The sequence below is a fragment of the Hemiscyllium ocellatum genome, chromosome 12 (assembly GCF_020745735.1).
Source record: "Hemiscyllium ocellatum isolate sHemOce1 chromosome 12, sHemOce1.pat.X.cur, whole genome shotgun sequence".
Lineage (NCBI taxonomy): Eukaryota > Metazoa > Chordata > Chondrichthyes > Orectolobiformes > Hemiscylliidae > Hemiscyllium > Hemiscyllium ocellatum.
In genome coordinates this window covers 73441426-73454959 of record NC_083412.1, presented here as the reverse complement: position 1 = coordinate 73454959, position 13534 = coordinate 73441426, and the positions used below count along the sequence as shown (strand labels likewise).

General features: G+C 44.5%; 1 protein-coding gene across 1 annotated transcript in view; it reads right to left on the bottom strand.

Moving 5' to 3' along the window:
- The window catches only part of LOC132820833 (charged multivesicular body protein 2b-like), a 31630-nt gene extending 18508 nt beyond the window's left edge, over positions 1–13122 (bottom strand). The window contains exons 1-2 of the mRNA XM_060833176.1: positions 12939–13122; positions 1834–1925 (exon numbers count right to left, since the gene is read on the bottom strand). Coding sequence (XP_060689159.1) covers positions 1834–1925; positions 12939–12972 — 126 coding nt within the window. The 5' untranslated portion in view covers positions 12973–13122. The remainder of the gene's footprint in view (positions 1–1833; positions 1926–12938) is intronic.
- Positions 13123–13534: the final 412 nt, after the last annotated feature.

Sequence of the window (13534 nt, the reverse complement as noted above, 5' to 3'; positions counted from 1 at the left end):
CTCAGCCCATTGACCCATCTGGTCCAGCTTCTGGTGTAATCTGAGGTAACCTTCTTCGCTGTCCACTACACCTCCAATTTTGGTGTCATCTGCAAACTTACTCACTGTACCTCTTCTGCTCACATCCAAATCATTTATGTAAATGACAAAAAGTAGAGGACCCAGCACTGATCCTTGCAGCACTCCACTGGTCACAGGCCTCCAGTCTGAAAAAACAACCCTCCACCACCACCTTCTGTCTTCTACCTTTGAGCCAGTTCTGTAACCAAATGGCTAGTTCTCCCTGTATCCCATGGGGAACCTTGTCGAACGCCTTACTGAAGTCCATATAGATCACATCTACTGCTCTGCCCTCATCAATCTTCTTTGTTACTTCTTCAAAAAACTCAGTTTGTGAGATATGATTTCCCACACACAAAACCAAGTTGACTATCCCGAATTAGTCCTTGCCTTTCCAAATACATGTATAACCTGTCCCTCAGGATTCCCTCCAACAACTTGCCTACCACCAAGGTCAGGTTCACTGGTCTATAGTTCCCTGGCTTGTCCTTACCAACCTTCTTAAACAGTGACACCACATTTGCCAACCACCAAACTTCCGGCACCTCACCTGTGACTATCGATGATACAAATATCTCAGCAAGAGGCCCAGCAATCACTTCTCTAGCTTCCCACAGAGTTCTCGGGTACACCTGATCAGGTCCTGGGGATTTATCCAACTTTAACCATTTCAAGATATTCAGCACTTCCTCCTCTGTAGTATGGACATTTTGCAAGAGGTCACCATCTATTTCCCTACAGTCTATATCTTCCATATCCTTTTCCACAGTAAATACTGGTGCAAAATATTCATTTAGTATCTCCCTCATTTTCTGCATCTCCACACAAAGGTCGCCTTGCTGATCTGTGAGGGGCCCTATTCTCTCCCTAGCTACCCTTTTGTCCTTAATATATTTGTAAAACGCCTTTGGATTCTCCTTAATTCTATTTGCCAAAGCTGTCTCATGTCCCCGCTTTGCCCTCCTGGTTTCCCTCTTAAGTATACTCCTACTGCCTTTATACTCTCCTAAGGATTCACTCGATCTATCCTGTCTGTACCTGACATATGCTTCCTTCTTTTTCTTAACCAAACCCTCAATTTCTTTAGTCATCCAGCATTCCCTATACCTACCAGCCTTCCCGTTCACTCTGACAGGAATATACTTTCTCTGGATTCTTGCTATCTCATTTCTGAAGGCTTCCCATTTTCCAGCCATCCCTTTACCTGCGAACATCTGCCTCCAATCAGCTTTTGAAAGTTCTTGCCTAATACCGTCAAAATTGACCTTTCTCCAATTTAGAACTTTAACGTTTAGATCTGGTGTATCCTTTTCCATCTCTATTTTAAAACGAATCATGTTTCCCTTTCCACTTGCCTATCCCTCATCCATTTCGGTAATCACATACACAGTCTCAACTTTAACTTACAGCTTCGGTGAATGTATAATCACTTCAATTTCCATCTGAGCAATTCCAAAGTAATTTTATTTATTTTATGGTACATACATGTTCTTTGCTTCCTTTTTTGCCCCATTCTTCTTTAAAAATACTTTAATGGATACTCTTTCAATTTTGCTGCAGGAGCATTATCTGAATCATATTGCCATTAAGTCTGCCTAAATGCTGAGTGTTCCCCACAAGTTCCAATTATTTCAAATTTCCAGATTGTATAGTACAGTACAACACTAGGTTTTTACTAACCACTGCCATTCAAAGTACCAGATAGGAAATAGGAACTAGCCATGATTACACTTCAGCTTAGAATTTCATCAAGGTGACTTCTGATCTACTTACCAGCTGTTTTTGTTGTTTCTCTAAGTCGGCTCTATCTCTGGCTATAGATCGCTGAGTTCCCCTCAACTCTCGATTCTGTTCTTTTATTATATCTGGAAAGAAATTGAGAGCACTTAGAATAAAATATCAGAATTATCAATACTGCATACCAGCCTACTTGAAAGGAGAGTGAGATGGAAAAGATAACCAGTGGTGTTCAGCTGAGGAATAGTTCCAGGAGGAAACATCCAACTGATGGCTGGATTTGAGTCTCTGTGGTTCAATCATGAATAATAAGACAAGTGAACAGTATACCATGCCATTAGAGATGGGACTGAGTATTAACGGGGCTCTGCTTTTTCACATTTAGCTCCAGATAATCCCATAAGCCAATGTCCTAAAAAATGGGATTTGTGGACAATTAATGAGAGACTTATAAGTGCATGGCGCTGGCAACTGTAAAGTTAAACTCCGGCATTTCCTCTGCATATGTATGATGTCATTAATAGTATTCCAAAATTTATTAGGTTCTGGAAAGGTTCGGTCAGACCACAAGAATAGTAAATGCACTCCTCTATTCAAGGAACAGAAAACTATAGGCCAGTTAGCTTGACATCTGTTTTGGGGAAGGTATTAAAATCGATCATTGAGGAGAATACAGCAGAGCACTTAGAAAACCTCAAGGTAATTGGGAAGAGTTGGCATCGTTGTGTGAATCTGACTTCTTAGGAGTATCATGTGCTGTTAAAGGAGAGTCTGTAGACGTATTGTACTTTGATTTCCAAGAGGTGTTTAAATGCTCCATAAAAAAAGTGATTGTAAACTAGAATCTCATAGTATAGGGGTGACATACATAAGATAGAAGGTTACCTGGCTGCCAGAAAACAGTAGACATGAGTGGGTCTTCATATCCTGCTAATCAGGAAGAAAAGCACAGCCCTGCCAGGGTCTGTGCTGGGCATTAGCTTTTCAATGTGTGTCAATTACTTAGAGGTCAGGAGTGAAAACACAGTAGTCAAATTTGTAGATGATACAAAGATAACGAGGTAAGCATACTGTGAAGAAAACACAAGGAAACAATCACTGATTGGTTAAGTCAGTGGGCAAAGGTTTGGTAGATGGAAAACTGGGAAAATGAGAAGTTGCTCACTTTGGTCGGAAGAATGGGAAAAAGAGAGTTTTACTTAAATGCAGAATTACTTCAGTATTCCAAAGTGCAGAGAAATCTAGGTGTTCAAGTGCAGAAGTCACAAACATTTAGTACGCAAGCAATTAAAACTACAAGGATACAATCCTTCATTACAAAAGGAACTGAACATAAAAGTAAGGATGATATGTTTCAGTTATGCAGGGCATTGATGAGACAACATTGAATACTGTGGGCAGTTTTGCTCTATTTAGAATAAGAATGACAAGTTTAAGAGGTGGTTCAGAGGAAGGTTTATCAGATTGACGTCTGGAATGAATGGGCTGCTGTGAGGAAAAGTGTGAACAAACAGGGTTTATTTCCACTGAATTTAGAAGAATGAGGGGCGACTTGATTAAAGGATTAGACCAACCTGCAGGAACTGTTATGTTTTTTAGTTCTATATCGAGGATCTAACTGGCAAAGGACAAGAATACTGGCCAGTCTAAGTCTTTATTAATTTTCCTTGCCACAAGGACACTGCCAGAACCATTGCTGGGGTTTTAGACTTTGGATATGATCACTTTATCCGAATGTGGAACGAGTTAAACAGTTGAACATTTCAGAGGTTACTCAGGAGCTGAATTATATTTCAACCAATTCTGTTATATAGGGTTCTACACCCTAGAACATTCCTGAGCCACATTGCTAATTGCTATGATATCCCAGTCCCATGCTCCCAACCATGCCCTCAGTTCATCGGCCTTACTTAGAGTCATAATGAAGTACAGCACGGAAACAGATTCTTGGGGCCAATTCATCCACGCCGACCAGATATCCCAACCTAATCTAGCCCCACTTGCCAATACTTGGCCCATATCCCTCCAAATCCTTCCTATCCAGATTTAAAAATCACAACACCAAGTTATAGTCCAACAGGTTTAATTGGAAGCATTAGCTTTCGGAGCGACGCTCCTTCATCAACCATCTGATGAAGGAGCGGCGCTCTGAAAGCTAGCGCTTCCAATTAAACCTGTTGGACTATAACTTGGTGTGTGTGATTTTTAACTTTGTACACCCCAGTCCAACACCAGCATCTCCAAATCATTCCTATCCAGATGCCTATTAAAATATTGCAATTGTACTAGCCTCCACCACTTCCTCTGGCAGCTCATTCCAAACACGTACCACCTGTGTGTGAAAAGGCTGACCCTTATGTCTCTTTTATATCTTTCCCCTCTCACCCGAAACCTATACCCTCTAATTCTGGACTCCCCCACTCCAGGGAAAAGACTTTGTCTATTTATCCTATCCATGCCCCTCATGATTTTATAAACCTCTATAAGGTCACCCCTCAGCCTCCAATGCTCCAGGGAAAACAGCCCCAGCCTATTCAACCTCACCCTATAGCTCAAATCCTGAAACCCTGGCAACATCCTTGTAAATGTTTTCTGAACCCTTTCAAGTTTCACAACATCTTTCCGATAGGAAGGAGACCAGAAATGCACGCAATATTCCAACAGTGGCCTAACCAATGTCCTTTACAGCCGCAACATGACCTCCCAACTCCTGTACTCAATATTCTGACCAATAAAAAAAAACATACCAAACACTTTCTTCACTATCCTATCTACCTGCGACTCCACTTTCAAAGAGCTATAAACCTGTATTCCAAAGTCTCTTTGTTCGGCAACACTCCCTAGGACCTTACCATTCAGTGCATAAGTCCTGCTTTGATTTGCTTTCCCAAAATGCAGCACCTCGCATTTATCTGAATTAAACTCCATCTGCCACTTCTCAGCCCATTGGCCCATCTGATCAAGATCCCATTGTAATCAGAGATAACCTCTTCACTGTCCACTGCACCTCCAATTTTGGTGTCATCTGCAAACTTACTACCTATACCTCTTATGCTCGCATCCAAATCATTTATATAAATGATGAAATGTAGTGGACCCAGCACTGATCCTTGTGGCACTCCACTGGTCCCAGGCCTTCAGCCTCCACCACCACCCTCTGTCTTCTACCTTTGAGCCAGTTCTGTATCCAAATGACTAGTTCTCCCTGTAATCCATGAGATCTAACCTTGCTAACCAGTGGGGAACCTTGTCAAATGCCTTACTGAAGTCCATATAGATCACATCTACTGCTCTGCCCTCAATCAATCTTCTGTTTCTTTTTCAAAAAAACTCAATCAAGTTCAAAGCCATGTGGACTATCCCTAATCAGGCCTTGCCTTTCCAAATACACGTACATCCTGTCCCTCAGGATTCCCTCCAACAACTTGCCCACTACCGACACCAGGCTCACCACTCTATAGTTCCCTGGCTTGTCCTTATCATCTTTCTTCAATCATGATACCACATTCACCAACCTGCAGTCTACCAGCACCTCACCTGTGACTATCGATGATACAAATATCTCAGCAAGAGGCCCAGCAATCACTTCCCTAGAGTTCACTGGAGTTCTAGGGTACACCTGATCAGGTCCTGGGGATTTATCCATCATTATGGGTTTCAATACATCTAGCACTTCCTCCTCTATAATATGTACATTTTTCAAGATGCCACCATCTATTTCCCTACATTTGCGATCTCCCATGTCCTTTTTCACAGTAAACACTAATGCAAAATACTTGTTTAGTATCTGCCCTACCTCCTGCGATTCCACACAAAGGCCACTTTGCTGATCTTTGAGGGACTCTATTCTCTCCCTTTTTACCCTTTTGTCCTTAGTGTATTTTTAAACTCCCTTTGGATATTCCTCAACTATAATTGCCATAGCTTTCTCAGGTCCGCTTTTTGCCCTCCTATTCCCCTCTTAAGTATATTCCCACTGCCTTTATACTCAAAAGGATTCACTCGATCTCTCCTGTCTGTACCTTAGATATGCTTCCTTTTTTTTCTTAACCAAACCTGCAATTGCTTTAGTCATCCAGCATTCCCTATACCTACCAGCCTTTCCTTTCACCTTAACAGGAATATACTTTCTCTGGACTCTCGTTATTTCATTTCTGAAGGCTTCCCATTTCCCAGCCATCCCTTTACCTGCGAACTTCTGCCCCAATCAGCTTTGGAAAGTTCTTGCCTAATACCATCAAAATTGGCCTTTCTCCAATTTAGAACTTCAACTTTTAGATCTGGTCTATCCTTTTCCATCACTATTTTAAAGCTAATAGAATTATGTTCGCTACCCCCAAAGTGCTCCCCCACTGACATCCCAGTCACTTGCCCTGCCTTATATCCCAAGAGTAGGTCTGTAATGCAATCCTAATAAGGTAAACATCCCTTTATTTCTCAGTTCCACTCAAATAACTTCCCTGGATGTATTTCCAGGATTATCCTCCCTCAGTACAGCTGTAATGTTATCCCTTATCAAAAACACCACTCCTTCTCCTCTCTTGCCTCCCTTTCAATCCTTCCTGTAGCATTTGTATCCTGGAACATTAAGCTGCCAGTCCTATCCATTCCTGAGCCATGGTTCTGTAATTGCTTTAATATCCTGGTCCAGTGTTCCTAACCATGCCCCGGATTCATCTGCCTTCCCTGTTAAGCCTCTTGCTTTGAAATAAATGCAGTTTAATTTTCAGTCCTACCTTGTCCTGTGCTTTGTTTCTGTCTGCCTCGACTGTTTGACTCACTTCTGTTCTCAACTGTACCAGTCTCAGACTGATCTCTTTCCTCACTATCTCCTTGGGTCCCATCCCCCTCCACCTTATTCATTTAAATCCTCCCGAACAACTCCAGCAAATTTCCCCGCCAGTATATTAGTCTCCTTCCAATTCAGGTGTAATCCGTCCTTCTTGTACAGGTCACTTCTACCCCAGAAGAGATTCCAATGATCCATAAATGTTAATCCTTCTCCCATGCACCAGCTCATCAGCCATGCATTCAACTGTTCTGTCCTCCTATTCCTACCCTCACTATCTTGTAGCACCGGGAGTAATCCACATATTACTACTACCCTCGAGAAGGTCCTTTTTAAATTCCTACCTAACTTTCTATATTCTCCCTTCAGAATTTCATCCTTTTCCGTTCCTATGTCATTGGTTCCAGTGTGTACAATGACCTCCTGCTGGCCCCTCTCTCCCTTGACAGCATTCTGCACCCTCTCTGAGACATCCTTGATCCTGGCACCAGGGAGACAACCAACCATTGATTTTTTTGCTGCTGGCCTTGTTAGGCCTTTTGCAGTGAAATAGACGCAGTTTAATTTATCAGTTCTACCTCATTCACCGCTAGTTCCTGCTTGCGCCGACGGCCTGTCTTGCTTCTTTCCCCAACTGCCTAATTTCCTCTGTTCTCGCCTCAGAACTTTGTCCTTTTCTCTTCATAGGTCATTTGCGCCAATGTGTGCAATGACCCCCTGCAGTTCCCTCTTACTTTTGAGAATACTCTTGACCCTGGCACCTGGGAGGCAACACATCATTCTGACATCTCTTTGCTGGTCACAGACGTGTCTGTCTGTGCCTCTGACTAGACGGTCCCCTATCGCAATTGATTGCTTGCAACCTTGTTACAATAGAGCCAGACTTGGTACCAGAAACTTGGCAGTCAGTGCTACATTCCCCTGAGAGTCCATCACCCCCTACATTTTCCAAAACAGCATACTTGTTTGAAATGGGGACAGTAACAAGAGACTTCTGCACTACCTTCTTACACCTCCTAGAGGTAATCCATCTACCCAATTGTCGGGTTTTTTCTACCTTTCCGAAACTGCCATCCATCACACCCCGACTCCTGTAAATTCCTGATTGCCTCAAACGGCCTCTCCAACCAATCCAAGCGAACCAAAAGGATTTGCAACCTAACTCATGTCCTGCAGACATAATCATCAGGAATATTGAAATTCTCCCTAATCTGCCACATTTGACAGGAAGAGCACATCACTCAACCAGAAGCCATCTTTGCACCTGTCTACTTTTCTTAAAACAAATTCTAATGTCCAGAGCTACTTGAAACTAAACAGCAGAGGCAGTCATGTGTAAGCTCACTGCCTGGTCAGACAGCTGTGCAGGTTCACTGCTCCTTCTTTTTACACCTTCCATGTGGTACCTGCTCATTCTCGCTCTCCCTCCTTTGTTGGAGACTGTATTAATCTCCACCCAACCCAATTATGTCATACAGACTTAGGTGGGGAAAACAGGGAGAATCTTACCAAGACTATTCAACGATTCAGTGCCAATGAATCAGTTGGTGTAACTTGTATAGAAACGCTTTCATGCAATAAACTGTACCTTGATGAGGCCTACTATTGTTCTTCCACCATTATAAACCAAATAGTGTTAATACACACAGTTACACAGTCAAGCAAAAAGGAATGGTTGCAGCATCAATCTACCTACAAATACAGAGGAACCTCAATTATCCAAATATCAATTATCTGAATTTAGGATTATCCGAAGAAGATCTCAAGATAGAAACATTACACCAAAGATGTGATTCCAATACTGATCGCATCTTTTGTTTACAGTGATTAAAAGTGAACTCTGTTTACTGACGTGCTACCGAGAACAGTCTTTGACATCTATGGGAGCCCAGGCACCACCTCCAAATGGCAGACCTCCCACTCTTTCTCTCTCCCCCTCCATTTTCCCTGGAGTTTTACACAGGGTGAACCCTAAACCCTCCCCCCACCCCCCATAATCTCTCCAACATTGTCCTCTACAGGGAAAAGGTGAAGCCTGTCAAAACATTGTAGTAAAAAGTTGTGTGAGAGAGAGAGTGCAAAGAGTGTGTGTGTGTGTCTCCAAAGGCAACAGCAGTCTTAATTTGGTGTCCAGTCTAGCCGCCGCAGAGGGAGTGCAGGGATAAGATAGCGACTGGGTCAGACAGGGGCGGGGACGCGGGCAGTGGGTGGAGGCTGACGGGGGTCGGCGGGGTCAGTGCTGGATGGGGTTAGGGGGTCAGGTGTGGGGTGGACAGGGTCGGTGTTGGATTGGGTTGGGGGACAGGCAGGGGGGGCAGGTGTGGGGTGTACGGGGGCGGTGTCGGATGGGATTGGGGGGGCAGGCAGGGGGTCAGGTGTGGGGTAGACAGGGTGGTGTTGGATGGGGTTGTGGGGGCAGGCAGGGGGGTCAGGTGTGGGCTGGACAGGGTCAGTGCTGGATGGGGTTGGGGGGACAGGTGTGGGGTGGACAGGGTCAGTGTTGGATAGGGTTGGGGGCGGATGGGAGGGCAGTATTGGACGGGGTTGGAGGGCGGGCGGGGGCTTGCGCATGGTGTGCTGCTGCCTAGTCTCCTGAACGGGAAGCGGACTTAAGAGAAAACTCCGAGCCACAGAAGAAAGGCATTGAATCAATTAGCCAAATAATCATTAATCCCCACCCATCTCGTTCCGGTAATCGCGGTTCCTCTGAATAGCATACATTGCTTCAGACTTGTAATGGAAAGCTGTGTCAATGACCATTCACAATAATCTCAATTAAGTCACATGTTTGGGTGTATCAGCATGCCAGTGAGTCACCCACAATGAGTCATTCTTGTCAAATCAATACGGCACTGCACCACAGAGTGAAAAGAGAAATATTTGGAATCAAGTTTATATTCTATTGTTTTAGAGAAAACAAGCCAGTTTTCAAAACGTATGTTACTCCATAATCTATATGAAATTTCATATAGATTTGTAATTAAACCAGACATGATAAAAAATATTTCCAAATATTTTTCAGCTGATTCTCTTTATAAATGGGACCAACTGCTGGTGTCATTCAGATAAATCTAAAACAATTATCTCAACCTTCCTCAGAAGTTTATAATAATATCATTGGTTTCAAAGAAAAATAGAGCACAGTCAAGGAGCACAGGTTAAAGTTTGGTCAAAGACATGGGCTTTGAGAAGGCTTTTAAAAGTAGAAATGTGGAATGATTGAGCAAGTGTATTTCAGTGAAATCTGCTGACAAGAGAGAGAATGACTTTAGTTCAAACAAAAAAGTTAAAGTCAGAGCAAACAATCAGGATCACATATAAGATTGAGAAAGATTTCAGTAATAGCTCTAATTAATAATAACCTTTCTGCAAAGGGAAAATAATGATTTAATTATTCTCCTTTCAAAAAATGTATTTTTTTTTTCTGAAACCAAGGTCACAAATCTGAACAAAGGAAGCTATGAAGGGTATGGCAGATTAGGAAAATACCCAAAGATTTGACAGAAGACTGGCTGGCTTTGAAAGTATTACATCATCTATAAAATTATAGATTTCTCCAAGAAAAAAAATTAAAAGGTGAATCAACAATGGGTAACAAATGTTAAAGACTACAGTGGTACAAATGATATAATAATTCAAATATGAGGACCAAATGGAATATTTCAAAACATATAAATGACACAAAACTAGTGAGAATAAAAGTTTTGAGGAGGATGTAGTGGGGCTTGAACAGGTAAGTGAATTCACAAAAACATGAGAGATGTAACATAAATCTGAAGCAACTCATTTTTGCAGAAAACCATATATCTTAAATAGCAAGTATTTGCACAAAGGGACTTGGTATCCTTGTTTGTGAGTCACTGAAAGCGAGCATGTAGATGCAGCAATCAATTAAAGTAGCAAATACAATAGTGGCTTTCATCACGGGGGGTGGGGGGGGGGATGGAGATTAAGTAGAGGGAAGGATGGCTTGTTGCAATTGTACAGAGCCTTGGTGAGATCAGACCCAAGGCTGCGTACAGAGTTTTGGTCTCGATATCTAAGAAAGGATACATTTGCCATGAGGGAGTGCAATACATCAGACAAATGGAGTGGTGTGACTACCTTATGAAGATTTACTAATTCACTAGAATTACTAAAATTTAAAGGTGACTTCACTGAGATTTACGAAATTCTTATGGGGTAAAACAGGGTAAATATAAACAGGATATTTGCTTTGAGTCTAGAACCCAAGGGACAGAGTATCAGAATCAAGAATATTGGCATTTAAGAGGAGGGATCATTTCATTCCACTTTGGAATTTTCTATCGAGTCCCCACAGCGTCGAAACAGCTATGGAAGCTCAACCATTGAGCACACTCAGATTTCTAAATATTAAAGACAAAGGATTTGGAGATAGTGCGAGAAAGCAGAGGTGCAGACATGACAGGATTATTCCTGCTCCTATGTTGCTTTGTTTCTAGGGCTGGGTAAGGCAAGATGAGAAGTTTAAAGCTATTACACGAGTGGGTGAATAGGGAGGGAGTGCGAGAAGGTAGCTAATGTAGATCAGTGAAGATGGGTGATGGATGAACAGAATTTAACTCAGGGCAGAATACAGTAATTTTGTTCATGTATGGTATGAGACCCCAAAAAGCAGGTATTGGTGCAAAGACAAGAAATACAGTAAAAGAAGGGCTGAAGAGTCTTTAACAGTAAGTACTTCCAGAACAGGTATCTTTTTCTGTATGTATGCAAAAGGCCAGCCAGAGGACACCCACACAGACACAGGAAGAACGTCCAAACTCCACACGGTGGCCAGAGTCTGGAATCGAATGCGGGTCCCTGGGGCTGTGAGGCAGCAGCGCTAACCACTAAGCCACCCTGATGTGGTGAAGCTGCCTGGACAGACAAGGGATGCGTGCTGTCATTTCCTCCCGTGGTGAAAAAAATTGGATTGAGGAAGAAGGCTACATCTTAGATCAAATCTTCAAACTTGGATGAGACAGGTTTATATCGGGAGTCAATGCAATCCAGAGCCAACATTTCTAAAAACAAAGCACATGCTCCAGGATTTAAGGTCACAAAGGACCATATGACTGTTTGCTGGGTGCCGATGCTAGTGGAGACTTAAAGCTGAAGCCTGTGGTGGTGTACCACTTGATCACGAGCCTTGAAGCGTTACTTTAAGTCCACTCAAGGTGTTCACTTCAGGTCAAGCAAAAGAGGTTGGGTGACAGAGCACTTTTTTTCTGACCTTATTGGTGATATTTGAGGATGTTTTTCAAAATTATTGCAGGAGAAAAAAATTTTGGATTTCAAGATTCTCCTCATTCTGGACAATGCACCAAGTCATTCTCCTAACACTGAAAAGCCCAAAGTGCCATTTCTATCTCCGAACACAACCTCGCTCATTCATCCCATGGACCAGAGTTCAACAGCAGCTCTGATTTCCTCCCACAGTCCAAAGATGTGCAGGTTTAGTGAACTGGACATGCTAAATTGCCCAGAGTTTTCAGCAGTGTGTAGGTCAGGTGCGGTAATGAGGGGAAATGTAGAGGAGTAGGGGAATGAGTCTGGGTGGGTTACTCTTCGGAGGGTCAGTGTGGACCTGCTGTGCTGAAGGGCCTGTTTCCACACTGTAGGGATTCTATGAATACATATTTGGATCTCAAGATCTCCAAATTTAACTGCATCACAAAATTAGAGATAACTACAACTGACAAAAACGAGATCCCAGATTCAGGAATTCTAATAAATACAATTATGGCAACAAATGCAATCACTGCTAACCAAAACTACCAGGAAATGTTGACTTTTAAAACTTATAATCATAAAATTATAACAATGAAACTTTCTTTTAAATTGGCAGGAGAGGTTATGCAGCTCCCAGCCCCCAGAACCCAGGGAGACCCCAGTCCCCGGGTAGACCCCAGCCCCCGGGTAGACCCAGGGTAGCCCCCAGTCCCCGGATAGCCCCCAGACCCCGGGTAGACCCCAGCCCCCGGGTAGACCCCAGCCCCCGGGTAGCCCCAGGGTAGCCCCCAGTCCCCGGGTAGACCCCTGACCCCCGGTATCCCCCGGGTAGACCCCCGGTATCCCCCGGGTAGACCCCCGGTATCCCCCGGGTAGACCCCGGGTAGACCCCCGGTATACCCCGGGTAGACCCCTGACCCCGGGTAGACCCCTGACCCCCGGTATCCCCCTGACCCCGGGTATACCCCGGGTATACCCCGGGTATACCCCCGGGTAGCCCCCAGTCCCCGGGTAGCCCCCAGTCCCCGGGTAGACCCCAGCCCCCGGGTAGCCCCCTGACCCCGGTATCCCCCCCCCCCCCCGGCCTGCCCTCTGACAGGGACCTGCTGACACTCACCTTCCGCCGTCTTCTTCTTCCCGAACAGAGACATTTTCCTCCGCGGCCCGACCGTCAGTCACTCCAGGCTCAGAGAAACCAGGAAACCTTCTCCCTCTCCACCACCTATTTACGTAAACCCGCGCCTCTTCCTGTTTCTATATTTCTGTTTCCTTTTCCTTTACCTTTTGCTTCTTGATCTCCGAACTATCGTTTCAAATGACTTCGGGGAGCCGGCGTTACTGCGCCCCCTGCTGCTGCGGAGGACTAGAGACAGGAGCCGGCATTACCGCGCCCCCTGCTGCTGCGGAGGACTAGAGACAGGAGCCGGCATTACCGCGCCCCCTGCTGCTGCGGAGGACTAGAGACAGGAGCCGGCATTACCGCGCCCCCTGCTGCTGCGGAGGACTAGAGACAGGAGCCGGCATTACCGCGCCCCCTGCTGCTGCGGAGGACTAGAGACAGGAGCCGGCATTACCGCGCCCCCTGCTGCTGCGGAGGACTAGAGACAGGAGCCGGCATTACCGCGCCCCCTGCTGCTGCGGAGGACTAGAGACAGGAGCCGGCATTACCGCGCCCCCTGCTGCTGCGGAGGAGGACTAGAGACAGGAGCCGGC